Source organism: Mauremys reevesii, linkage group 18 (assembly GCF_016161935.1).
Source record: "Mauremys reevesii isolate NIE-2019 linkage group 18, ASM1616193v1, whole genome shotgun sequence".
In the NCBI taxonomy this organism is placed as follows: Eukaryota; Metazoa; Chordata; order Testudines; family Geoemydidae; genus Mauremys; species Mauremys reevesii.
In genome coordinates, this window is record NC_052640.1 from 6,607,200 (window position 1) to 6,633,501 (window position 26,302).

Here is a 26,302-nt window from a genome sequence, read left to right on the forward strand (position 1 = left end):
TAGGGAATGATTGCTCCCTAAAACAATGGAAAGAATGGCTGCTCATCCATTCATTCAGCTGTGTCTTTAGTGCATCTGGACTTCAGTTTCTGCACATATATAAGCAAAGATATATAAACCAAACAACTGATCATGCATATATGTTACTAAACTCTTATCAGGAAGTGATTATCAGCCACAGGAGCGCCTGGGGGGGGCAAGTGGGGAAATTTGCCCCAGGCCCCCACTAGAGTTTTTCGGGACCTCTGGAGTGGGGTCCTTCACTTGCTCCGGGCAGGGGCGGCTCTAGCAATTTCGCCGCCCCAAGCATGGCGGCACACCACGGGGGGGTGCTCTGGCGGTCGCCGGTCCCGTGGCTCTGGTGGACCTCCTGCAGACGTCCCGCGGCTCTGGTGGAGCATCCGCAGGCAGGTCTGCAGGAGGTCCACCGGAGCCGCGGGACCAGTGGACCCTCCGCAGGCACGCCTGCGGGAGGTCCACCAGAGCCGCCTGCCACCCTCCCGGCGACCAGCAGAGCGCCCCCCGCAGCACGCCGCCCCAAGCACGTGCTTGGTGTGCTGGGGTCTGGAGCCAGCCCTGGCTCCGGGGGCCCCAGAAAACTCTCGCGGCGTCCAGGCCCCCAGAGCTTCTTCCGCTCCGGGTCTTCAGTGGCAAGGGGTCCTTCCACTTCGGGACCTGCCGCTGAAGTGCCCTGAAGACCCGCGGCAGGGGGGCCTTCCACCCTGGGACCTACCGCCAAAGTGCCGGGTCTTTAGTGGGAATTCGGCGGCACAGGCCCTCCGCCGCTGAAGACCCCAGGCCCCCTGAATCCTCTGGGCGGCCCTGATCAGCCATCCTGCAAAGTGAGAGACTGGGCCCAATGAAAGTGCCAAATCCTGAAGTCCTTTCTCAGAGCTCAGTTCTGCCACCCTTTACTGTACTCCCCAGGAATCACTCACTGACAACACAGGGACTCTCTCTGGAGTCAGGAACTACTTAGCAAGCCTAAGGCCATGAACCGTGTTGAAAAAGAGTTGGCATTAGAAACCAGTGGTTCCTGGGCCTCAGTCCTGTGCTCAGACCACACCTCCTCTCTCTAGCATTTGTAAGCCTGCTCTGACTTCCCCCGTGGGGCAGGAGAGACTTTCAGTCACTTGTCCTGGTGTGAAGCTTGGTGTGCCAGAGCTGGGGGCGGGGCGGTGTACTGCCTGGCCAAAAGAAGCTGCTGTAATTCCTGGTTAGGCAGAAGGTCTGCAGAGGTTGCTAGCTGCAATCTCCATCTATACATTTAATGATGGGACCCTAAGAGTAGGAGCGTCTTTTAACCTTTCCCTTTGCTTTTCCACCACTTCTTACTTCCCAGAGGGGCTGCCAGTGCCAGGAAACTACAGCAATTACTCAGGAGGAGGAACCAGACAGAGGAGATCAATAGGGAAAATACCTATTCCCTGAGGCAGAACTCAGGTTTACAGAGGAGTCTATCTGTGCCCCACAGCTCCCTGGAGAACATGTGAAATTTAAAACTGTTGCCATAAGAGTCTAAAAACTCTGCATAAGGAAGCTCTGTTTCAGGCTGCAGGCAACTGGGGAGGCAAAAATGAACTAGCCCCTTGTCTGTGATAGACAGGTTTGATTCTGCATCAAGATGACCAATGTGAAGATCTGCAGCCCTTCCTGCAGAGAAGATAGTACAATGGCAACCTCACTTACCCATCATACTACATTATACTATACTATACTATATTATATTAACACCTGAACCATGTGCACTGACAATTTCACACACAACTAGATCTAGGATTTAAAATCCATTCTGGTAAAGCCAAAGCACAACAAAGAAAATCTGTTGACTACAAGTTGAACATTTCAACAGTTTCTTATTACTCAGTTGATTAGATCCATCACTGAAGGACTCTCACCTGATAATAAATGGCTGACCATGTATAGTACAAGAACTGGAGTAGTCTGAGTTGTTGCTGGCAAGACTGGGAGGGTTTTTTGAAAAGGAAATGGATTGGATGGGTCCCAGTTTAAAGTGGCTGTACCAGTTCACAAGCTGCAGCTGGCCATCATAGAATTTAATATGACCTTTGACATCACAAGTTACAAAATAGCTAAAAGAAAGGACAAGAATCAGTTAATCAATTTTTAAAATTTTAAAGCGCTCCAGAAGAACCAAGGGCTTGGCTACGCATTTAGTTCACATCAAGCGAGGGTGTAACTCTACACTGCACTAGTGTGCTGTGCACTAAGTGTCCCTGTCAACCCTGCTGCTGCGCACGAACCGTTCCCTGATGCACTTTGATCTACTCCTGTTTCAAAGCAGATGTCTATCAAAGCACACTACTGAACTTCTAGTGCGTGTTGGCAGGGTCTACACAGACACTTGGAGCACAGCAGGCTTGTATGGGGTAGATTTACACTCCAGCTTGCCTCAAACTCTTTGTTTAGACAAGCCCTAATGCTCTGCACTTCTCTAGGGATATTTATGAAAGAATACGCTTCACAAGGCCTGATCCTGCTCTCATTTACACTGGTGTAAGTCAAGAGTAACTACACATTGTAATCAGTGGTGTTACACTGGTGTAGAACTAGTATGAGATCAGAATCAGGCTTTTATATCTCAGAATACCAGGGTGGGGCATTTTCATCCCCATTTTATAGATGAGAAAAAGAAGCTCAGAGAGATTACATGAATTCTCCAAAATCACACAATGTGTCAATGACACAGCCAGGAATAGAGCCCAAGAGTCTTGACTCTCCGTCCTTTGCATTAACCTCTAGACATAAGGCCTTGGGAAAAAGAATTAGTATCTAAAGACTCCACAGTAGTATAGCAGAAGCTAAACACATGCTTAACCTACAAACGAATTCCATTACATAAGGTGGTGGCATTGTCTAGAGATCTAAGCTTGGGACTAGAACCAAGAACTCCTGAGTACTAATTCTGACTCTGCCATGGACTTGATGGGCAAATCACATAACCTCTCTGTGCTTCAGTCCTTCCATCTGTAAAACAAGGATAATGATCCTTAACTCACCTCACTCACAGGGGATGATGTGAGGGTCAGTTAATGTCTGGACAGCACTTTCAAAGTGTAAACAATTAAGTGCTAGGTATTTATTTAGGATAGGTATTAACTTCCAGTTAGCAATCCTTAAAAAGTACATAGATGGTTGATACATTACTGCAGTTAGGACTAAGCATCTAGTGGTATCACTGCATGGCTTGCCAACAAGTATTTTAAAGTTGGCAAAACATCCTCATTGACTTCAGTGTGTATCAGTTCCCTCTACTGGTTAAGACAGGGAAGCTGCTCTTATAATTCACCCAATAGCCCAAATTAATCCATTCTCTGAACCTATGCAATTAGTGAACAACCGTGGAGCCTGTTGATTAGGTATGGGGTGGGAGATTTCACAGATTTTGATAGTATATTAAGTAAGACCTTTATTTTTATTATTCAGCACAGTGAATTATGAGTTTCTCTTTCAGTTAATTTTAGACCATTGATGGTTTTAGGTCTGGTACCTTGTGACTGTAAGGGCAACAAATGTCTCCCTTATCCCACTAGGGGGCAGAGATTTTCAGCTTTCACGTAATAAGGAGCATTTTGGCCAAATTTACTGCCAGTTAAAACTGACACAATTCAACTGAAGTCAGTGGAGTTTTCCTTCTTACACCAGCAGTGAATTTGACCCTTTTCATCCAGTCCCAGAAGTATGCAAAGCATTGAACCTCAAAACTGCAACACTGTGACGTACATAAAATATACTTTATATGTTTTTATTATTAATAATACCTTGTCTGTGGCTTCAAGTTCTATACCCAGTCACTTGTTTGAGGTGAGCCACATAACTCGCCATGTATGAGTAATAATGTGAGACTCTCAAACTCATGCCACTAGAACCTTTGTACTAGAGACCCCACACCATCATTTGGCCTCACTAACTAACATGGATATCTCTGATCCTGTGATGTATTCATCGCCTTGGTCATCACTGATGCTTCTGAAAAGTGGGTGCAGAATACTATCACAACAGGTGACAGTACTTCCTTTGCACAGGTGTAATGGCTGCGGAATGTGCAAAGCAGTGGAGAATCGGGTTCTATACCAGGGGTCGGCAACCTTTCAGAAGTGGGGTGCCGAGTTTTCATTTATCCATTCTAATTTAAGATTCCGCGTGCCAGTAATACATTTTAACATGTTTAGAAGGTCTCTTTCTATAAGTCTATAATATATAACTAAACTATTATTGTATGTAAAGTAAATAAGGTTTTTTAAATGTTTAAGAAGCTTCATTTAAAATTAAATTAAAATGCAGAGCCCCCTGGACCGGTGGCCAGGACCTGGGCAGCGTGAATGCCACTGAAAATCAGCTCGTGTGCCGCCTTTGGCACCCGTGCCATAGGTTGCCTACCCCTGTTCTATACATTGCAGGAGAATCCTGTTTTCATTCCAGTTCAATATCCTGAATACATTTAAAGATAACAAGGCTCTTACTCAATTTTTACCTATTCTTTACTCAGGCAAACTACCACTGACTGCAACTGAAGGTTTGCTTTGGTGAAGACTTCTGGATTTGGTTCAGTATAAATATGTGCAGAACAAACAATGCAAAAACCAGTTTAAACATTGATCTTTCATTTCAGCCATACACATTGGCTTTTTAAATGCCCACATTAGCTCAAGAACAGGAAAGTATTATATTCATTACCTGTCAGATGCAGTAAGCACAGTGAGGGCATCTTTCTGCACATACATCAGCTTAATAGCCTTCCTATTATGTGGTTTTACACACAAGCTGGCAGGCATGGACGGTGGGCAGACTGCGTCCCACACCACCAGCTTCCCTCCTGATGTGGCCGTGAGAGCTTGCAAATTGCCAAAATGAAAAACGGACTGACTAAAGAGTCCCACCATCTTGTTGAAAGTCTGCAAAGGAAGCAAAGAGACCCCGTATGGCATTCTCTGTAAAGTACAAACTAACCTACCCTTGCAAATTGTTCAAAAATTAATTGAAACTAACAGAAAGAAAAAAAATAATCTCACAAATCTGACTGGAGGAAACAAACTGTCTCCAAACAAACTCCTGGTGTTAGAGGCAGTAACGTGTCTTGTAGAAGGACAGCTCCATTTGCCCCCGAATAGCGACAGAGTTCCTACTGCACGCTGGTATTCTGGAGGGGCTTTGCTGGGTGAAGAAGGAAAACTTCCCCTCATCTACTGGGCTTTGGGTCTTTCCCACATTTTGTTTCCCTCCACACTGCGATGGAGAGAGGAGCATCAAACCCTATTTAACTAATGACTGCAGATGTGAACTCTCTGTTAGTGCCAAGTATTACCGGCATTGCCTCAGCAGGCTATTGGCAGCACATGCCTCTTCAGTACGAAACGGCTCCCCAGCTCCATGCACATTAGGAAGTGACTGTCCCCAGCCCATGGTGGGACCCAGCAGAGGCAAGTCTGCCATGCAGGCAGGAGGAGGAAGGTCCTGCAGCAGGAGATGCAACAGGACCAGCTCTTTCTGGGAGTCCCATCCTGACCTCTCCTCCCAGCAACCACAGACTGTCCCCTCCAGTAGCCACAGAGTCCCTAGAGAGCCATGCAGCCTCTCACAATCAACCAATGTCCAAAATGTTACTTTACAATAACAATCACAAAGTACCATAAACTAGAGACCGGGGGATACACTGTGATGTGGAGGGACTTAGCAAGTGCACTCCATTCAGGACATTGTGCTTGTTTGGTAAGACAGACTGGTCGTCACTGCCAGAAGAAAAGCAAACCAGCTAAAGCAGTGGTGTCCATTTCCAGTACTCACTCTGTCAGTTAGATGAGGAGCGCTGCACTGCAAACCGGTACTGTCCTGAGGAGAAATACAGAGAACTTGTTCCACATAAAGACGATAATTTTTAAAATGGACTTTGATCAAAAAAGAGGCTCTAACATGCCCATCAGTGTGTTATCTGGGCACTAATATTACATTATTATTTATTATTACAGTAGCATCTGGTCACCACACCCAAGATTGGGGCTTCATTGTGGTAGGCACTGTGCAAATAGTAAAAATGAAATCTTCTGCCCTGAAGATCTTACAGTAAGTAGACAGACAATAGGTTGGAGGGGAAACAGAAAGGTTAAGTGATTTGCCCAAGGTCACACAACTGGCAGAACCAGGCATAGAAAGCAGGACTCCTGAGCCCGCATCCAGTGCCCTTTCCATTAGGCCATGCTGCCTCTCTAGAACCCAGAGCCACAGTATGCTCAGCTTTTCCCTTTTATCTATTAAAGTAGTGTAATTAGACTGTTGGGATATTTTTTCCCCTCCCAGAATTATCTTATTCTTGTGGCACAAGAACTACAAAATCACATTAACTCCTATGTCTACTTACCCATAGATAAAATATCACTTGAGTTTTACTGTTGCTGACTAGTTCCTTGTGATTTTTTGGATTAAAAACAATGTAGTTCTGAAATTAAAAAGTTAAAGTTAGGTTAAAATTCATGTTGGCCCATCTATGGCATTTACACATCTCCGTTTTACTGCTTGGGCCTGGTGGGGTGCTGTGCTGCACAACATCCATTCTCATCAGAAATGTAATGTGTTAATCTGCAGAGAATTTGACCCATAGGGCCTGATGATCAGTTTCACTGAGGCCTTCTTATGTCGTTCTGGCAGTGTAATGGAGCCTTGTGAGTGTGACCCTATGAGTAGGGAGACCAGATGTCCTGATTTTATAGGGACAGTCCTGATATTTGGGACTTTTTCTTATATAGGCTCCTATTACCCCCCACCCACTGTCCCGATTTTTCACACTTGCTGTCTGGTCACCCTACCTATGAGGAATGCCACCCTGGCTGTTGTAAAGCTGGCATCAGGGCTCTACTTTGTACCTGCCGCTGAGAGGTCACTACAGCTGGTGCAGAAGGTCGTAGGCATGACTGAAGTGCCCTGCTCTATTGCTATTCTCAGGGCCTATAGAAGGTCATGGGCAGAAGCAGAGTGTAAGTTATAGTGTCCCTGGGGCTGCTCTAACATATACCTGGGGTTGCACAGGTCCCTGCACAAGAATACAAGAATGCAACAATATTCTTGTCCTCCACCCAGCCCTGTTCCTGCCCCAAGGGCAGGAATGACTTAATACAGTCACACTGTTTAACAATGGTTTGTTTCCACTCTCCTAAGCCCCTTTAACAATTAGAATCACTCACCTGATAACCAAATGCAGGTTGCAATTCTACACTACACATAGGTTTCTCTTCAGGTGAAGTCCACTTCCAAATGCAAACTCTCTGGCCAATAGGGGAAAGCAAAGTGACATCAGTGTAACATTCTACACACTATTGAATTAAATGAGCCTAGTCCTGCTCATTCAACTGCAGTGACTCCAGTAAAGTCAGTGGGGTTGCATGGGGGAACATGGGAGCAGAACTGAGCCCAGTAGGGTCTTGCTGGTTAGTATGGAATTTTTAAAAATTGATTATATGAGATATTGATAATCTGTAAAGTCACAAATTAATATCCAGCATGGTCAGGCCTGCAGTCAGGCATCCTTTTTGAACTGGAGATCAACAGAGTTTGGGCTCTGCTTCCCACAGATTGTTCAAAACCATGTTATAAATCAGTCTTGCTGCAGCTAGATTTGAACCATGTTTTAACTTGGCTCTTTGCCAGTGAAGATTGGCCTGAGGGTGCAGAATAATGCAAGAAGTTATGGCATTAGCTTTTCACTTCTGCAGGCCTGGGTTCTAATCCTGACTCAGGTGAACTCAAGCAAACATGAGTTTGATGGTTTTCAGTTGTGTACATGGAGGATGGGGAGACAGCATTAGCATTTAATATGACTTCCCACTAGCTTCAGCCCTGGCATAATTTTGGCATTGATGTTGGGTGTGAATTGCATAGCAAAACTGACTTTGCTGGGAACTCCCTTTATACTGCTGCTAGCTAGGCCTCACATTATACCACTACTCACATACTGGAGAAGATTGACAATACGGTCAGAAACTAACAAAAAAAATTAATGTTGTTTTTCTGCCTGAAATGTAAGGTGACGGCACTGGATATCGCTAGTTACTGTAATCAGGTTAACTAAAGATCTGTCAAAGTCAGAATCGTTTATCCTGACTTATACAGGTTTCTGAACTTTGTAGCTTTAAGATAAATGAAATCCAGATCTGAGCTACCTCTGAGTTAGTAAAACCAAAACCCAGCTGACATGATTTTGCAAAAGCAACCTCCAACCTGACCAATTTTACCCAACTCTGGTGCATGTCCTCCTCTTAGTTACACTGGTGCAAGTTTGCAAGGTTCAATATCTACAGGCTGCAACAGAGAAAACATGTTCTTTACCTGTATTTTGCCAGCACCAAGTGTTACCAAATACTTAGCATCCTGGGAAATAGCAATAGCACCAACCCCATCTTCTGGGTGACTATCAAATATCGTATGCACGGGAATCCTGCAGAACAATACATACACAGTCACTAATTACAGTAACAACTACTTGCAATATCTTTTTTAGCTCTCATCCCTCCCCCCTAATTCCCCCAAAACCCTTTTCACAAAATTCTATGACCTGTCATTTTGGAAGCTTCCTTTTACCATAACTGAGGGGTGGGGGAGAAGGAACAATAACCCTGAGCTGTTACAAACTAATTCAAATAAGATTCCAGACACTGCAAGACTGGGAATCCTGCTTCTATAGTACAGATAAAGCCGGGGAAATTACCTATCATGCTTCTTTTTTGAAAGTATCATCACATAGGAGTCCCACCCACTCCCCTCTGAATCTGGGGTCCTCTTCTAAGCTGCAGTGTTGCTTTCAAGCCCTGGTTTAGCTTCTTATTTGAGAGGCTCTTCTGACTGTAATTTCTGGACAATTCTCATTGATGGTTGCATGTTTCTAGGATTTAATTGATGTTTCGAGGGTAGCTCCTGCTTCTTGCATATTTGGGGTCTGATTGAGACTGTTCTGGCGGGAGCTGCAGCAGTGCCAGCTGGGAATGTGGGGAAGGGGCTTACAGCCAACAGCCAATGTCGCCGAGCACTCAGAATTCTAAGAACTAGGGCCAAGATATAACAAATAGGTGAGTAAAATTAGGTGCCCAATTATGAATGTAGGAGCCTAACCTTAGGCAGAGAAGTTTGAAAATCTTGGCCTAGGGGAGCTCTGACAGATCTTACGTGGCTCTATCTGCACTGGAGTGATTTGAAACTGAAGCCATTACTCCACCATGGGTGCCTTGTCTGCTTGGTCTATTTTTCCTTCCTGCGCTCTTGGACTATGTAATTATTTTTGTCTAAACTAAAAGCTGAAATTGCTTAATAACTGTTATATTGGCTCAAGAAGTTTTCCTATGTCTTGTTTTGTGAGTCTAAATTTTGGTTTTTGCTAATACTGTTATGAGAAGGTTACTTGGTGATTACCCAGAATGCTGAGAAAGTGGCATCTCCTGAGCAATCAGGAACATTTGCTACAGGAAAGAAAGAAGGTTCTCAAACAGGGGCTTTCTAAACACCTAGGAACTTACCCTGAGAAGGCATCCCACACAATGATTAGATTATCAGGTCCCTGGTCAGCTGTTGCAATCCATCGTCTGTCTTCACTTACACATAGACAAGAAATAGAATTAGAGTGACCCTAGAGAGTCAAAATAAGAAATGTGCCTTGAAAGATCTAGGAAGAACATTTATTTAAAGCCATCATTCAGCAAAGGCCTAATTAAACTGCACATACTGTACATTGCACCTGTGACAGTCTCCATGTCCATATCTGTCAAGGTCCTCCTCTCTCTCCCCTTTCAAACCCACCTTATCTAGGAGTACTTCCTTCTTTACCCCATCTATAATCCCCCAGTCCCTCTCTCTGAATTTGTTGCCCTGTGTCTTGTCGTGTCAATATGGCAAGGGAAGGAAACAGAACATGACTTCTCTGTATGTATAAAGCGGAGAGTAAATCTACAGCGCTATGTACATGTTTTATAATTCATAACAGAATAATACAAATCTTTGAAAAGGCTCTACCTCAGTGCAGATACAATTCATAGTTCAAGTATAAGGTATATGATTATAAAGTGTATTATAGGATTATTTATTACTTATACAGAGCCCAAGAATGCGCAGAGCACTCTGCAGCCATATACGCAATTTATAAATACTTCTCTGTTAAGTACAGTATCATTATATCAGAAACGTCTGAAGAGCCAAGTCAGCTGAAGATAAACAGAGATTCATTAAAGCTCTCTTGGCTGGCAGAACAGTGAAAATGCAGCTGAAGCTGGGTAGATGTGATAGACAAAAAGGTCACCCAAATGTTTTTTAGATTCCAGTATGAGCCTTCTACTTCCCTTGCTGTGGGTGGGGTTCTGCACCTGGAAGAACAGGGTTCTGAACCTGCAGATAATGCAGTGGGGTTCTGGGTTCTCTAGCAATGGGGATGAGTACCTGTGGGAAGAGTGCTCTCTGGGAATGGGTTTCTGTACCTGTAGATGATATTGCCGGTTTCTGAGTATGTCATGGATCACAGCAGTGTGAGAGGAAACGTATAGGATCACTCTGTGCTCTTCATCAAGTAGACTGTAAACAGGGAGGTGGCTATTGTAACCAAATGTCCAAGACAAACTCTGTAAGGAACACAGTTACTTTTTTATGCCAAGCATTGACAGAATTATAATAAAACATAATCTCTCTTACTTTTAGCATCTGTGATCCTAAAGGAGCCCAATATGCATCAGTTACAACCCCCTCCATCCCCACTGATATCCTGCCACCCTTCAGAAGAAGGACAGCAACACACAACACCACACTTGGCCAAGAACACTGGAGCAAAACCCTTCTCATAATAAGTTGCCCTATGACCCATTAAAGCTGTTTTGATTGGCAGAAGACTGAAAATGCAGCTAGTGCTGGTTAGATGTGACAGAGCAAAAGGCCATCAGAATAACCTTTGACACTGAACATTGAGCATCAGGTTTCCTGAGATGAGTGAGCTGACACTAATTTCAACCTCCTACAAATGCATTATTATTTTTAGTCAAAAAATAAACTTTAAAATCAAAACTATGTCTCTCATGAAGCTAAAAGATTACTTCATTTGTGATGAGCTGGTCTTTTTCACTAGCATGAAATTTCCCATTCCCTAGGCCCTGCTTTGAACTCTGTAAAATACTCACAATTGGATGTGTTTTGATGTGTTCATCCTCTTCAAACAACAAGCCAGGGGTGGCTGAGGACACTAGTGACTCCTCCTCGGCTGGAGCTGAGCTGGCAGTGATTGGTGCTTCTAAGGATCCTGTCTCTTCTTGGCTCATTTCAGCACCTGCTTCTATGCTCCGGCTTTCCTGATCTGCTAAACTCTCTTTGTCCCTCAGATTTTTCTGGTCACTTTCTTGTGCCTCTTGGCCTATTGGCTGCATGTCCTGCTCCACCTTGGTGGAGCTTGGTAGTCTAGCAGGAGCCTCGCTCTCCCATTGCGGCACTGTGGGTACCTGCTGTTCATCTTGTCCAAGATCTTCTAATGTTCCTGTTATTGCTGCAGTTTCTTCTCTTTCCTCTGATGGCCCTTCAGTGACATCAGCCACCAGTTCCTTAAAACAAATAAAGGCTTCAATTATCAGAGGGGTGGCCGTGTTAGTGTGGATCTGTAAAAAGCAACAAAGAGTCCTGTGCACCTTATAGACTAACAGACGTATTGGAGCATAAGCTTTCGTGGGTGAATACCCACTTCGTCAGATGCATGCGCCAGACTCACGAAAGCTCATGCTCCAATACGCCCGTTAGTCTATAACAGGGGTAGGCAACCTATGGCACGAGTGCCGAAGGCGGCACGCGAGCTGATTTTCAGTGGCACTCACACTGCCCGGGTCCTGGCCACCGGTCCGGGGGGTTCTGCATTTTAATTTAATTTTAAATGAAGCTTCTTAAACATTTTAAAAACCTTATTTACTTTACATACAACAATAGTTTAGTTATATATTATAGACTTATAGAAAGAGACCTTCTAAAAATGTTAAAATGTATTACTGGCACACGGAACCTTAAATTAGAGTGAATAAATGGAGACTCGGCACCCCACTTCTGAAAGGTTGCTGACCCCTGGTCTATACGGTGCCACAGGACTCTTTGTTGCTTTTTACAAAGGCTTCAATGTACACTTTGCAGAATGAAAAATGTATTTAATCTCTTCTGTGCTGCATTGTCTCCCTTACCACCTCTGTAACTCATCCAATCTTCATGCAGTGGATTGACATTCATCTACATGCTTCAATTCCATTGGTTATTAAAATGCGATCAATTCTATCTTGGATTCCAGCCACACCATAAAATAAGAACCTATTTTAGGGCTGTGGCATCAATCAATTCCTCTGCGTGTTTTTAAAACCCTCCTTGAATTTGCTCCAGATAACCTGATAGAAAATGTCTCTTTTCTCCCCTCTATGGTCCTTCTGTTCATGCAGTCCTGGCCTCCTCTAGATCCCTTCATTCAATCTCACTGCTGTTAATGAAAGAGACTTCTTCTCTGCAGCGCCAGTAATCTAGACTAGCTTTCTGAATTCCTGAACAACTCTCTATATCATTTTCAAGCTCAGATGAACACACATTTTGCTCCCTGCCCCAGACATTTTATGTTACATGCAGAAACATTATTGATCATGTTTACAGTGTCATAGGTGGCCCCGATGCTTTGCAGGGAACAAATATCAAATCCATGCTAAGGTTGGGAAATAAAATGAAATAAAATAAAAAAATCAGGAAATGCAAAGGTTAAGGATTTGCCAGTAATTTTAACTTGGCTACATTGCACATCCTCTGCACTGCATGCTACACATTTAACAACAGGAAATCTAAAATAGTCACATATACATTATTTAACAGGGAAAACAAAAAAAGAAATTTTGCTACCTCACTACTCACCCCCCTTTCTAGAGCGTTAAGAAATATATTCAATAGCACTGGATCTAGTTCCGACCCTTGAGGGACCCTACCATTAACTTGTTGCCATGATGAATATTGACCATCTAATTCTACCCTTGGTTTTCTGTCTCCTACAGTTTTTGATCTATGACAATAGTTTGCCTCTCACCCAACGACAACTTAAACGGCTTTAGGAGCTTCTTGTGCAGGATCTTGCCACAGAAACAAGCCTAGTTTGGAGTTTCTAGCCTCCCTGGTTTTCAAGCTACATGAATGTCAAAAGTTCATGGAAGCATATGGAATAATCTAGGTTTCCCTCACTCATAACTAAAACACAGTGTATTCATGACTGGACTGACATGAAGCAGAGGAAGCTTTGGCCAGAAAAGGAAATTGTTTAAGAATATTATGAGTGTTTGTAAATGGGGACTGAATGGAAACTCCTCCTTAGCTATAGAATTTCACCTGAGCTATAGAATTTGCTACTGGAAACAATCATGTCTCCCTTTACTGTTATTTTCCATTGAACTCTGTGAGCCAGACTCTGTGGAATTGTATGGATGGAAGAGGGTAGAATCTGACCCTGCTGAGGCTTTAGTTAACTCCATACAAGGGCAGTGTGATTCAGTGAGCATGAAAGACACCATAGAAAAGATCACAAATAAAAAGGTGCACTGAATGGAATACACCCTTCTTGTGACATCATAGGGATCCCAGCTGGAGAGCTGGCAATAGGAAGTCTGTTATAGGATATCCATACTCACATGTGGACTTGTGATGCTCAGTTCGTTCTCTTGTGTCTCAGGAGTGGCAGCGTCCACTGAGAAATTGGCTGCTGTGGTTGTTGGGGCCTGGGTTTCCGTTTCCAAAATGTCCATGGATTCTGTATCACCTGCTATCACATCAGCTGGCATTTCGGTGACCTGCTTGGGTAACTCAGTCTCCTGAGCCCCTTGTTCATTTTGTGGAGTTTCTTCTGAAGCTTCATCTCCTTCTATACTTCCTCCTGCTGGTTCCTCCAGTGGGGTTTCATTAGAATCATCAGCCATCTTCTCCTACAAACTTCCTTCCAAAATACACATTATTAGATTTTCTTCCCTGCTATTCCCAGCATTTACCACAAAAGCTCTTTAGATCAGAGTCCATTTCCCTGAAAGGGTGGGGGTATGGAGGTATATCAGATGGGAAACCAATAGTACCTTTGATCTTGGGCAAAATCCCCAGGCGAAAGGAGCTGGTGATGTAAAATTGGTCCAAAGTATTAAAATTACCTTACAGTTTGCCATAATTGCCCAGGAAGGGTGGCAGAACTGTGTATAGGACGATAGGGGCCTACTCTACATTAGTCGTGGCATCCTAGCCAAAACCATTCAACCCCTCTCACTTCTTTGAGCACTAGAATTCCTTTAAAGTGGAAAACAAAAATGGATACAGAAACACCAGGTTAGATTTCCAGGTCAGCCACGTAAACATTTAGAATCCCAGAAGTAGTTCTATAGCATGTGAGCAGTCACTCGTTCCAGCTTGAATTACCATATGTCCCTCTATCCCGGCCTGCATGTATCTAAAGCCCCTGTAGTTCCTTGGGGCAGAGATGTTCCCTCTTAGATATGTACCTCTGTCACAGTGTCTAATTTAGAGAAAGGGGGATAAAGCTAGAGATTGGCACTTTGTTCAGACCCAGATTAGTTTTAGGCTGACTTTGGGGTCTGGATTCATGGCCAAACAAGGGCTGAGGTTCAGTTCAAAAGCACAGAAATCTTGTAAGCAGAGAGCTTTTGAGGATGGCTGTTCTCATGAGATTTTGGTTGCATCCGCACTAGAACCAGAAAACAGGTCCCTTATGCTTGTACATACCACCTGGACCCCAACCCTTAGGGACAAGTTTATATCCAAGCCTTCAAATCAGAGCCCCATGGCTCACCTCAAAATGAAAAAATGAGGTCTGGTTTTGGCTCCTTCCCTAGATAAAACTCTCCAATTAGCGACTGGCATGCAAGGGGTGGGGGATCTCCTCCCTTGGGAAATTGTTTTGAAAATACACATCATTTAGTACAGACTGACGGACAAAATATTTGCTCTGCAGACAATGCTGTTGCTGTGTGAAGGATTGAGAGCCATCTGTTAGCCATGTCCACAGCGAGACATTAACCCCAGCAGAGGCAGGGAATCCCGTCACCCTCCTTCAGTTCAAACATCATATTGTACATACACCGAGTTTGGGCATCTACACATGCCCCGTGGATGCACGCTGCATACTTTAGCTCATACCTAAATCTCTGGTTGGTATCTAAGGGCACAGACGTTTTTCTTTTTCTTTTTCTTTTTTTTCAAATCACCACACATTTTTGCACCAGCCAAAACACATTTATCTCCAGCGAGGGTCATTACTGACCAGGATATTAACGATTTAGCTCCCTCGCCGTGTCAGAAATCAGGATCAGTCTCATCCTGACTGTCGGTGAGACAGGAATGGAGTTGGGAAGATCAGCTCCAAAATACACCGGCGGTGCGCCTCTGTCATTCCAACTGCTTGTGGCCACTAGGGAGTATTGTTGAAGAACCTCCCACCTGTTCCTGCTGCCTTATCCAGACCCCCCCATCTCTCCTAGGACTTCTGCTGCTCATTCTTCACATCCCTCTAACCTCCTCTGACTCTCCAAAACCTTTCCATTCCCTTGGCCAGGCTCCCTCAAACCTTGCTCCCTCAGACGCTTAGCCACAACCCCCCTTTCCTCAGGCCTTGCCCCAAATCACTCTCAATAGGACCCCCCCCATCCCTCTCAAACCCCCCTCAGCCTCACCTACTGCAGCAGCCTCAGCCCCAGCTCGGCAGCCTGGAGCTCCCCTGTTCTGTTTGTATCTGAAGCCTGTTCCCATAGTAACTGCTGCTGGTGCTGCAGGCAGTGAGAGACAGGCTGGAAAGAGCAGTTGCAGAGGAGCTTGTTGTGTGGGGGTGAGAGAAGGGGAGAAGTGGTGGACACTAAGGCACTACCTGGCTCGGGGGTATTCCTCAGGGGCTGGGGGATAGGAGGTACTTCCTTTCTTCCACTGGCTGCTCCTGAGTTCATGGTACACAGGCCATCCCCAATCCCTCCTGCAGGACACTGGCTAACAGGACCCAAGCAGCTGCCCACACCCAGATCCCATTCATGCCTACAAGAGGTACCACTGTTGTGAGTTCCTGTACAACATGAACCCAGCCTCTAAAGAAGAGCCAGACTCCCCTGGAACATGGCCCATGAGTACCACAAGGCCCCATTTAATTAATTATGTCAAGTTTTCTGTGCCATATCACTGCCTTTCAGAATCACCTGTAATCACGACTCCAGGAGCTGCGGCTTTGAGAAAAACTTCAAAAACCCTGGGACCCGTGATAAAATAGCAAGGAATTGGCACTACTAAATCATCCTCCCTCATTTCCCCTTCTCTCTTCTCCCACATCTTCCAACCACTAACGCGGCTCTTTGTACCTCCTGAGTGGGGCAAATGGAGCAGAGCAAGCTAGAGAATCTGCCCCAAACTATTGACTTTTGACTGTTTTACCTGTTGGAAATAAGGCATTTGGTCCTCAGGTTGGACAGCACTTGTACAAACAATCCACTAAAGGGGCTGTGGAGGGTAATGCTTCTTTTAAAACGTTTGCAAATATATAGCTTAAAATATCTTCCCTTAAAAGATCATGAACTTTAAACTCTCTTGACTACGTAGAAATAACGATTTCTAAATCTAAGTTGTTTTCCTCATGCACGATATGCAGCGTGATACTCTTGAAAAAGAAAGTAAATTTTGCTATCCTTCGAAACACTAGGGTTTTTTTCACGCTCAAGAGGTACTTGACTGCGTGAGGTGTGAAGCTACTACTGTCTGAGACCCATGAAGCAAAAAGTATAAACGACTCTTGGGTGTGTATTTATGTATGACATGGAACGTGCATCCTTTAAGGAGTTGAGATAAGAGAGACAATGACTGATGAAAGCACATACAAACAGGAACTGCTGCCTTTAATTTAACACACCTGGACACTTGCAGGGCTGGGACCTTGGCTAAAATTCAAAGCGAAGCCAGTTTTAGGCTCTATTGAAAGGTTAAGGCCAAGACTCTGTGCTGCGCACCCCTGAGATGCATTCAATGGGAGAGGAATTAAAGATGGTTTTAAGCTACATTTTCCCCCTCCCGCTTCTGGTCTGTTCGAGGAGCAAAAATAGCCTCTGGCATAATTAGGTTAGCCAATGGCCTCTCTAGATTCCCGCAGACATCCTCTGGCTTGCAGAACAAGTATGAATATAGTGGTTTGCAGTCAGTCCTGCCTCTTCCCACCCCTGGCACCCCCACTCTAGTCCCTAGCTTCTCTCTCATACCCACTAGCCTGGGGCTTCTACAAGGTCTAGCGTTAAGTCCACTTACGGAAAGCCAATGCAGTGATTCCACCCCTGCACTTTGTAAGTGGTTTACAGCATCTATACACCACCAGAGCAGGGAGATGAAACCCATTTTATATTTCTAGTGGTCATTTAGTTTTGGTATTTATTAAAATCCATTTAGTTTCAGAAAGCATTATTTTGTACTATATTGGCAGCTTAAAGTTATAAACAACAAGTTAGTTCAAAACCTGGTGATTATAGATTGTTATATACTCCCAGCAACATTCATTCCATCATTTGGCAGAAGGGCCAAATTCCACTCTCACTTACACTAGTACAAAAACACTCATTCCCATTTACACTGGTGTAACAGGTTGGTATATGGTCCTACTTCTGTTCAGTTCCTCCTTGCTGGCCCCTTGTTTGTGCTCTAAGCAGGGAGTTTAGGCCTCTCCCCCTGCACGCTATATCTGATTTTACAAGGATAACATAGGCTTTGTTGATTACACTGGCTGGCATGTATCAATTCCTCTGACTGAAGGCATCAGGAAACACCAGGAAGAATATAGCTGAAAAGCAAACGAGCCTACCACATATGAAGAGTTAATTAATTGTTTTAATAATTAATTGGCATGGAGCTGAACAGATCAATAGGCTGCTTAAAGCCATGGCTTAAAATCATCGGTAACACCTTCTACACCAGTGTTTATAACCATACATAATATACTATCCATGTCTGTAATATACTTATAAAATGTGTAATTTATTAATCCATTATAGCCTATGGTACCTCAATATTAAGAAGTGTGACCAGCTGATCTTTAAATACCAATGTTGATCTGCTTCTGTCAGGTCCAAGTTTGCTCAAAATTGAGATTTTGTAAAAATAACCTTTTCCAAAAATTATGACAAATACAATAAAATCAAGTATGTGTGTCTTTTTTTTTTTTAAAGAATTCCAATAGAAACTGGTTTAAAAACAAACCAAGCCAATAAAAGTTCCCTTGCAGTGTATGCAACCCAAAATCTACAGCACAGAAAATAAAATTAACAAGAAACTCAATATAAACCAACTTAGAACTATATTATAGTCCAAGCTATGAGAAAGTATCATAGCACCCCTTCAATCTCACCAATTTAAGACAGCATAAATCAAACAATTAAAAAAAAAAACCTTTCAGATGTAGTGACCACAAACGTTTTTGTAACACCATGTTCAAAATCATATTTGTACATTTCTTCAGTGTGCACTTGTATTTCACTGACAATATAAAATGCAATCCAGAAATTGGAGTAATACTTAGAACATTTGTACAATGTGCTGACCTGTTCAGGAAGACTTTAGATTAAAAATGAATGTAAATTCTCACCAAAAACACAAAAACCCAGCTTAATTCTTTATTGGTAAATGTTACTTCCCATGAAAAAACAGAAAAAAAAACATTCACTAAATGTTACAGAATAATTTGGCATGGATTCTAACTAAACAAAAAGCATGGACCTTACTTTGATCTCACACCTGATTTACATCAGTGCAAGTGAAGTCAAAATCAGGTCCTATGACTCTACAATCTATTCCCTATGAATCAGTACAATTACTAATCATGACCACGCACAGGTCTGTTGAAAGCAATTCAGGTGCAGTATATCCAGCAGGCTGGAGGTCAGAGCCTCAGAACCCATTATAAACACTCCAGTGTCAGCAAGTAGATGTAGGTTGCAAAAGGAACTTTTCAAACCAGGTTGGAGTTCAAAAAGTACAAACTTTGATCTTATTGTCTTCCAAGCCAGTTATCTTTGCAAGGGGAGAATATTGCATCTGAAAAAAATGTAAAGGAATAAATTAATTCTGCATTCAATCCAGAGTAAGGAAATAGGGGGAAAGATATTCATTTTTTCTTAGCCCCTTTGTAATCTTTGAGCTTACTACGTAAAGAGCTCCATAGCCAGACCCTTCCCCTCCTGTTAACCAAACAAAGCCCCCCTCACCTCCTTAGCCTCCCCAGTGGGCCAGCGGGCTGCCAGACTAAGTCCCCCATTCCCAACTTGATCTCTTGATATGATGCACCTCCCCACACTGCTGCAGCTAAATCTTTAACTACTGACTTTTAGATCATGTCTTTCACTGAAGGATCTAGATGATCATCAAATCTGAGAGGGTGATCACAGCAGAGTGAACCATGACCAACACCACATGACAAATTAGTCCTGTCCTTAATGCAGAATCCATGGTTCTGATCCTGTGTGAAAGCCCTATCCACTCCGTTAAGTGGAGGAGAATACTGCACCCAGCTGAATCTGCAGAGGGAAGATCCTGTCTACACTATAATTCCAACAGTTTTGTGAACCTCAGCTACAATACAGCTGTGCCCCAATCAAAGATTGTTTTCCCTGGGTAGACTGAAAAACTAGGTTATACCAGCGTTAGAGGATCCAGTCTACAGCCTGAAAACATATGGGGCCCTATTTCCCTCAGGCACACACATGGTACAAGTAATACCCACTGAAGTCAGTTCCTGCAGTGAAGGAATTATACTCCAGGGCTGTAACATGACACCGTAGCATGGTTATAACTAGATGGTTTGGGCCAGTCTACGCAGAAAACCAAACCATATTATAAAGCAGGTGGGGCACAACAGGGTGCAACTGCAATTTGTACAGCGCTAGCAGTGCCCCCCTAGCTAGGCAGGTCAGAATAATGAGCAAGGTGGCACTCAAAGACTTTGGTGCTGAGGTAGATTCCCAGGGGAGGGCAGAAAGCTCAGGCTCCATTCTGCCTAGCAATGCGTTTTCCAGTTCAAGGCTGGTTAATGACATGACAATTCATGCACTTCGCCAACCTGAACTCAGAGGCTGTGGAAGGAATTGGCATGCCTACCCCAGCAGTCCTTTCCCAGCCCAGTGCTTTGGCGTGAGCCCGAGGTGTAATTTCTTGCCGCCACGAATCACGGTCACACTCAGTGGTTTCTGAAATGCAAGAAAATAAACAGCATCTTCTCCTGTCAAGGTGGCCCTGCTCTCATTTCCCTGTCCCCCTAAGAACATAAGAATGGCCATACTGGATCAGACCAATGGTCCATCTAGCCCAGTATCTCGTCTTCTAACAATGGACAGTGCCAAATGCTTCAGAGGGAGTGAAAAGAACAGGACTATTTATAGAGTGATCCACCCCTTCACAATCCCAGCATCTAGTACTCAGAGGTTTAGGAACACCCAGAGCATGGGGTTGCATCCCTGACCATCTTTTTAAACTCCCCTCATACGGAAGCTGTTCTGTAACCTTAATAATTTTTGTTGCCCTTCTCTGTACTTTTTCCAATTCTGACACTAGATGGGCCACCCAGAACTTCATGCAGTATTCAAGGCGTGGATATGCCATGGGTTTATATAGTGGTGTTTTGATATTTTCGGTTTTATATGTATGCATCCCCTTCCTAATGGTTCCTACCCCTGTTAGCTTTTTTAACTGCTGCTGCACATTGAGTGGATGTTTTCAAAGAACTATCCACGACTCCAAGATCTCTTCCTTGAATGGTAACAGCTGATTTAGATCCCATCATTTTGTATGTATAGTTGGGATTATGTTTTCCAATGTGCATTATTTTGCTTTTATCAACATTGAATTTTAAGGCCACGTGGCAGGGTACCTCTTCTTCTTACTGAGGAGAGTCAAAAGCAGCTTTTTCTGAAGCTTATCACCATTATTCCTTGATCAGCCAGCAGCAGACACTCTCAGTAGGGCAAAGCATGATGCCTACACACCCTTCCATCTCTGTCAGCCCAGGAAAGAACTCAAATTCTTAACTGTTCTCCACTGGACCCAGTTGGTCTCAGGAACAGTACTGAACAGTATAGCTACGGGATCAACATTCACATCAAAAGCAGCAGCAGGATGAGCCTAATGTTTGGTTTCCCGAGTGGGAACCCGAGACCAATGGTCTCTTCCAACTATCACAAAAGAAAAAATATGTAACCTTCTGTTCAAAGACTGAAAATAGAACTCAGCCGAAGCTGGTAACCTGCTCACCCCTTCGCTGTGCTGCACCACGGTGGCAATATTCTGCAGTGTCTGGAAGTTGTGTGTGTCGACAGAGCCAAACTCAATGATCTCATCATCAACCTGTAATCCCTTTACAAAGAAGCAACAGGAGACTAAGCATCATTTGCCCTCACATACACACAACACTTTGTGTTTATATAACATCTTTCGTCCAAGGACCTTAAAGCACCTGATGAACATTCATCTAGGTCAGGGGTGGGTTACTTATGGCCCATGGGCCGGATTCAGCCCGTTGCTTAATTTCATCCAGCCCGTGCATGGGCGGCGGGTCCCTTAGGCTGGGAAAGGCTGTGCCTCCCCAAACAGCCAGGCATGGACTGACGAGGCTCCACCCTGCCCAGCCCCACCCCTCCTGTTTACTGCCACGCAGTGTGCGGCTCCTCCAGTCCCCCTGTGCTACAGCCAGCAGTCCAGCACTCCAGGGCCGCCCGCCTTCCCGGCACTCCTCTGGGGCTGGGGCCATGTGCCCTGCCCTCCCGGCACTCCTCTGGGATTGGGGGGCTAGCCTGGGCCGGGCTCAGGGCCGCAGTGGGGGGAGGCCTTGGGGCTCCGGCAGGGGGGCAGAAGACTTTTGATCAGACCCTTGCTTTTAACTTTGTGTATGGCCCGCAATTGATTTTTTTCTGTGGGTCAATGGCCCGTGATAGAAAAAAGGTTCCCCACCCCTCATCTAGGTACTGCCTCCATTTAAGAGTCTCAAAGTGCTTCTCAAAATTGAGTAGATTAACCCTCACAACCCCCCAGGGAAATATAGGAGTAGTATTTATTATTCCTTCTATGGAGATGGGGAAACTGAGGCACATAGTGGTGACATGGCCTTACTCAAGGTCATATAGTGTGTCAATTGGAAAGCTGGGGGAAAAAAAAAAACATTTCTGATCCCCACACCCATGCCCAACCCACTAGCTAGGTGTTCTAACATGGTTTAAAAACAGGAGCTCAAACCCTGCTCCTGATTGCAGGTGAGTAGGGAGGGCCACCTGCCATATCTGGGGCCCAACTGGAGTTTGCACCATTGGAAGCAAGATGATTGAACTTGCCGAGATGCTGGCGGGAGAACCTGGCGTGACAGCATTCACTCTTGCGAAGGGCTGCGGCAGACTCTGGTTCTGATTCATTGCCTCGGCCTGAGCTTCTGCCTCATCCTTTGCCTGCTTCTCCTTCTCTCGGGCATGCAGCTGGTGGAGAGCTTTTTCCACTTGCAGCATTAGGGCCTTGTGATCATTCTGCAAACCTAAGGGTGAGAGACATTAGTGCAGAGAAGACAGGACCAATCATGTTTTCATTTAAAGTCCTTACCTAACAGATGCATTTCTCTCTCTGGCTGAGATTCTTAGCTTTCAATTAAAAGTAAGTATTTTGTACCTCTTGGGCCTACACTGTGAGTGAAACTGTGCTATCAACAAACATGTGCAGCTAGCATAGCTGTTCCTAGCTCGGTTTCCCTGACCGGTGTGGCCACCTGAGAACCATATTAAATCTATGTTAGTAACCCATGCTTCTGACTACCTATCTGTGGGAGTTAATCAGTGTTCCCAAATACACTACAGGATCCACTGTGTAAGGCTAGCTAATTACAACAGTCATCACCCGACAGTGCCATGGTTACAGACTGAGAGCTGTTTCACAGCCTTGCTCATGAGCAGCAGCGATATACAGTACATATACACACTTGTGTGTTCACGCAAGTTGTGAAGAAACAGCCATGTTACAAATTCAGTAAAAAAAAAATATTCATAGAATAGACAGAGAATAGGGACTAGGGAGATCGATGTCCACATAAACACTAAGCAACCGAATTCCCTTTCCATTAAATCACCCCCTACATGCAACACTTATTGCTAAACAATGACTATTATAATACATTTGTCCACAAATACAAAGCAAGCACTAAATTTAAAAGGCACAATGTCAGCTAGTTTTATTTATTTTATAAAGAACACAGGAAGATTTTACAATATGACTGTTTTCATTAATCATTAGTAGGTGCATTAATAATGCTGCACACTGCATTTTAACAGATTCAATTTTATGACTGAGCCAGTGCCCTGGCACTTTTGTAGTACCTGACCAGAGGGCAAAGCTGCTTAGAAACACAACTCAAACTGACCCCACTATTTTTATTTTCCAAACTGAGTGAAACGAAAATATTAGGGCTGTTGATTAATCGCAGTTAACTCACGTGATTAACACCCACAAAAATAATCGTGATTAATCGCACAGTTAAACAATAGAATACCAACTGAAATTTGTTACATATTTTTGGGTGTTTTTCTACATTTTAAAATATATTGATTTCAATCACAACACAGAATACAAAGTGTACAGTGTTCACTTTGTTATTTTTATTACAAATATTTGCATTGTAAAAATAATAAACAAAAGAAATAGTATTTTCCAATTCACCTCATACAAGTACCGTAATGCAATCTCTTTATTGTGAAACTGCAACTTACAAATTTAGATTTTTTTTTGGTTACATAATTGAACTAAAAAACAAAACAATGTAAAATTTTAGAGCCTACAAGCCCACTCAGTCCTACTTCTTGTTCAGCCAATCACTAATAAAACAAGTCTGTTTACATTTATGGGAGATAATGCTTCTGGCTTCTTACTTATGTCACCCAAAAGTGAGAACAGGTGTTCGCATGGCACTTTTGTAGCAACATTGCAAGGTATTTATGTGTAAGATATGCTAAACATTCATATGTCCCTTCAGGTTTCAGCCACCATTCATCAGAGGACATGCTTCCATACCAATGACGCTCGTTAAAAAAAATAATGAATTAATTACACTTTTGACTAAACTCCTTGGAGGAGAATAGTATGTCTCCTGCTCTGTTTCTCCCGCACTCTGTCATATATTTCATGATATAGCACTCTTGGATGATGACCTAGCATATGTTCATTTTAAGAACACTTTCATGCAGATTTGACAAAACGCAAAGAAGGTACCAATGTGAGATTTCTAAAGATAGCTATAGCACTCAACACAAGGTTTAAGAATCTGAAGCGCCTTCCAAAATCTGAGAGGGATGAGGTGTGGAGAATGCTTTCAGAAGTCTTAAAAGAGCAACACTCCCATGTGGAAACTACAGAACCCGAACCACCAAAAAAGAAAATCAACCTTCTGATGGTGGCATATGGCGCATATGATGAAAATTTAACATGTTGGTCCACACTGCTTTGGATTGTTATCAAACAGAACCAGTCATCAGCATGAATGCATGGTGGGTGAATCTTTAGTGCATCTGACATCTAAATATATTGTGATGCCAGCTACAACAGTGCCATGTGAATGCCTGATCTCTCTTTCAGGTGATACTGTAAATAAAAAGCGGGCATTATCTCCTGCAACTGTAAACAAACTTGTTTGTCTGAGTGACTGGCTGAACAATGAGTAGGACTGAGTGGACTTGCAGGCTCTAAAATTTTACATTGTTTTATTTTTGAATGCAGGTTTTTTGTACATAATTCTACATTTGTAAGTTCAACTTTCATGATAAAGAGATTGCACAACAGTACTTGTATGAGGTGAACTGAAGAATACTATTTCTTTTGTTTTTTACAGCACAAATATTTGTAATAAAAAAGTGAGCACTGTACACTTTGTGTTCTGTGTTCTAACTGAAATAAATTTGAAAATGTAGAAAACATCCAAAATATTTAAATAAATGGTATTCCACTATTGTTTAAAAGTGCAATTAATCACAGTTAATCTTTTTAATTGCACAATTCATCATGATTAATTTTGTTAATCACTTGACAGCCCTAAAAAATATTAAACAGCACTAGGAGGTTATTACTATAAAAATGGTTGCAATTCTTTGAGTTTTAATAATCTAAGTTGTTTATTAATAAACTAAAGAAATTCATCCTTTTAAATAGATGAGTTTCCTATCAATAATGTCTCTTTGTGTACAGTTGCCAAGAGAAAAACCAAACCAAACCAGATGTTTGTAAAACAAAGAACCAAACTTCTGAGAAGCGCTGTCTGTTTAATTTAGCTCAGCCCCTGTGAAAGAAGACTTTTTAGGACAGAACTGCTTACAGATGATGTTATGCCTGGCTGCACGGACTTGGTACACATCAACATCGGCACGTGGATACCCTTCAGCATCGACCAGCGGCTCGTTCATCCCGACCCCCTTTTGCTGCAGGGCAGAAACACTTTCATAAAGTGTCAAGTTGCTCCGGTCTCAACAAGTTGTTGATTAGGCTGAACTAGCGCGTCAGGGCAGTGCAGAGCTGAGGCTGGCACAACCCCTCCACCCCCCCCCAACTGCGTATGTGACGGTGCATTACACACACACCCCGGCTGACACGCATCACACACAGCACAGCTCTTTGCACAGACACCCCCCCCAACTGCGTATGTGACGGTGCATTGCACGCGCTCACACACACACACATACCCCGGCTGACACGCATCACACGCAGCACAGCTCTTTGCACAGACGAACTGCGTATGTGACGGTGCATTACACACACACCCCGGCTGACACGCATCACACACAGCACAGCTCTTTGCACAGACACCCCCAACTGCGTATGTGACGGTGCATTGCACGCGCTCACACACACACACACCCCGGCTGACACGCATCACACGCAGCACAGCTCTTTGCACAGCCCCCCCCCGGCAGTGAGCCCTGTGGGCGTGAACGGGACAGACCCCCCCGCCCGCGGCCCGGAGCGCTGCACAGACACCCCCGAGCCCGGCGTGCGGAGGGGGCGGGGGTCAGCAAGGCCCGGGTGCCCCCCGCAGCGCCCCGCCCCTACCCCCGCGCGCGCACTCACCCCCTCCAGCACCGCGAAACAGGCTTTGATCTGGGCCTCGAGCTCATCCTTCCTGCGGACCAGCTCCTGCACCTCGCGCACGCTCAGCGCGTCAGGCCCGGCCTCCTCCTCCGCCATCGCCCCGGCCCAGCAACAACGCCCGCGCGCGGGTCACGTGCCGCGCAGCAGGCTGGGCGGG

The 26,302-nt window shown here is 44.1% G+C and overlaps 2 protein-coding genes across 5 annotated transcripts in view; both read right to left on the reverse strand.

Annotated features, from left to right (window-relative positions):
* CFAP251 (cilia and flagella associated protein 251) overlaps positions 1-15,791 on the reverse strand; it is a 32,514-nt gene extending 16,723 nt beyond the window's left edge. Inside the window, exons 1-11 of one of the 4 annotated variants that reach the window (XM_039504530.1) lie at positions 15,705-15,791; positions 13,665-13,966; positions 11,160-11,573; positions 10,470-10,610; positions 9,519-9,628; positions 8,338-8,446; positions 7,197-7,277; positions 6,377-6,454; positions 5,806-5,850; positions 4,699-4,916; positions 1,899-2,093 (exon numbers count right to left, since the gene is read on the reverse strand). In XM_039504530.1, the coding sequence (XP_039360464.1) occupies positions 1,899-2,093; positions 4,699-4,916; positions 5,806-5,850; positions 6,377-6,454; positions 7,197-7,277; positions 8,338-8,446; positions 9,519-9,628; positions 10,470-10,610; positions 11,160-11,573; positions 13,665-13,949 (1,676 nt within the window). In that variant the 5' untranslated portion in view covers positions 13,950-13,966; positions 15,705-15,791. Of the gene's footprint in view, positions 1-1,898; positions 2,094-4,698; positions 4,917-5,805; positions 5,851-6,376; positions 6,455-7,196; positions 7,278-8,337; positions 8,447-9,518; positions 9,629-10,469; positions 10,611-11,159; positions 11,574-13,664; positions 13,967-15,295; positions 15,609-15,704 lie in introns of those variants that run through there. The other 3 variants (XM_039504531.1, XM_039504532.1, XM_039504533.1) reach the window with 3 other exon arrangements.
* A 2,411-nt stretch (positions 15,792-18,202) lies between these two features.
* On the reverse strand, positions 18,203-26,284 carry PSMD9 (proteasome 26S subunit, non-ATPase 9). The gene is made up of 6 exons (XM_039505887.1): positions 26,125-26,284; positions 25,376-25,478; positions 22,365-22,558; positions 21,292-21,393; positions 20,143-20,231; positions 18,203-19,083 (listed from the first exon to the last, which is right to left on the reverse strand). Exons 1-6 carry the CDS (start codon positions 26,239-26,241, stop codon positions 19,056-19,058), a joined length of 633 nt encoding a protein of 210 aa, XP_039361821.1. The 5' UTR covers positions 26,242-26,284; the 3' UTR covers positions 18,203-19,055.
* Between the last annotated feature and the right edge of the window lie 18 nt (positions 26,285-26,302).

Coding starts and splice junctions, on each gene's coding strand:
- PSMD9 (XM_039505887.1), bottom strand. CDS start 26,241: ATGGCGGAGGAGGAGGCCGGGCCTGACGCGCTGAGCGTGCGCGAGGTG. Junction 20,232..21,291: donor TGGTGCAGCACAGCGAAGGG/GTGAGCAGGTTA, acceptor CTTGCATTTCAG/AAACCACTGAGTGTGACCGT. Junction 19,084..20,142: donor GCTGGGAAAGGACTGCTGGG/GTAGGCATGCCA, acceptor CATTTTTTTCAG/ATGCAATATTCTCCCCTTGC.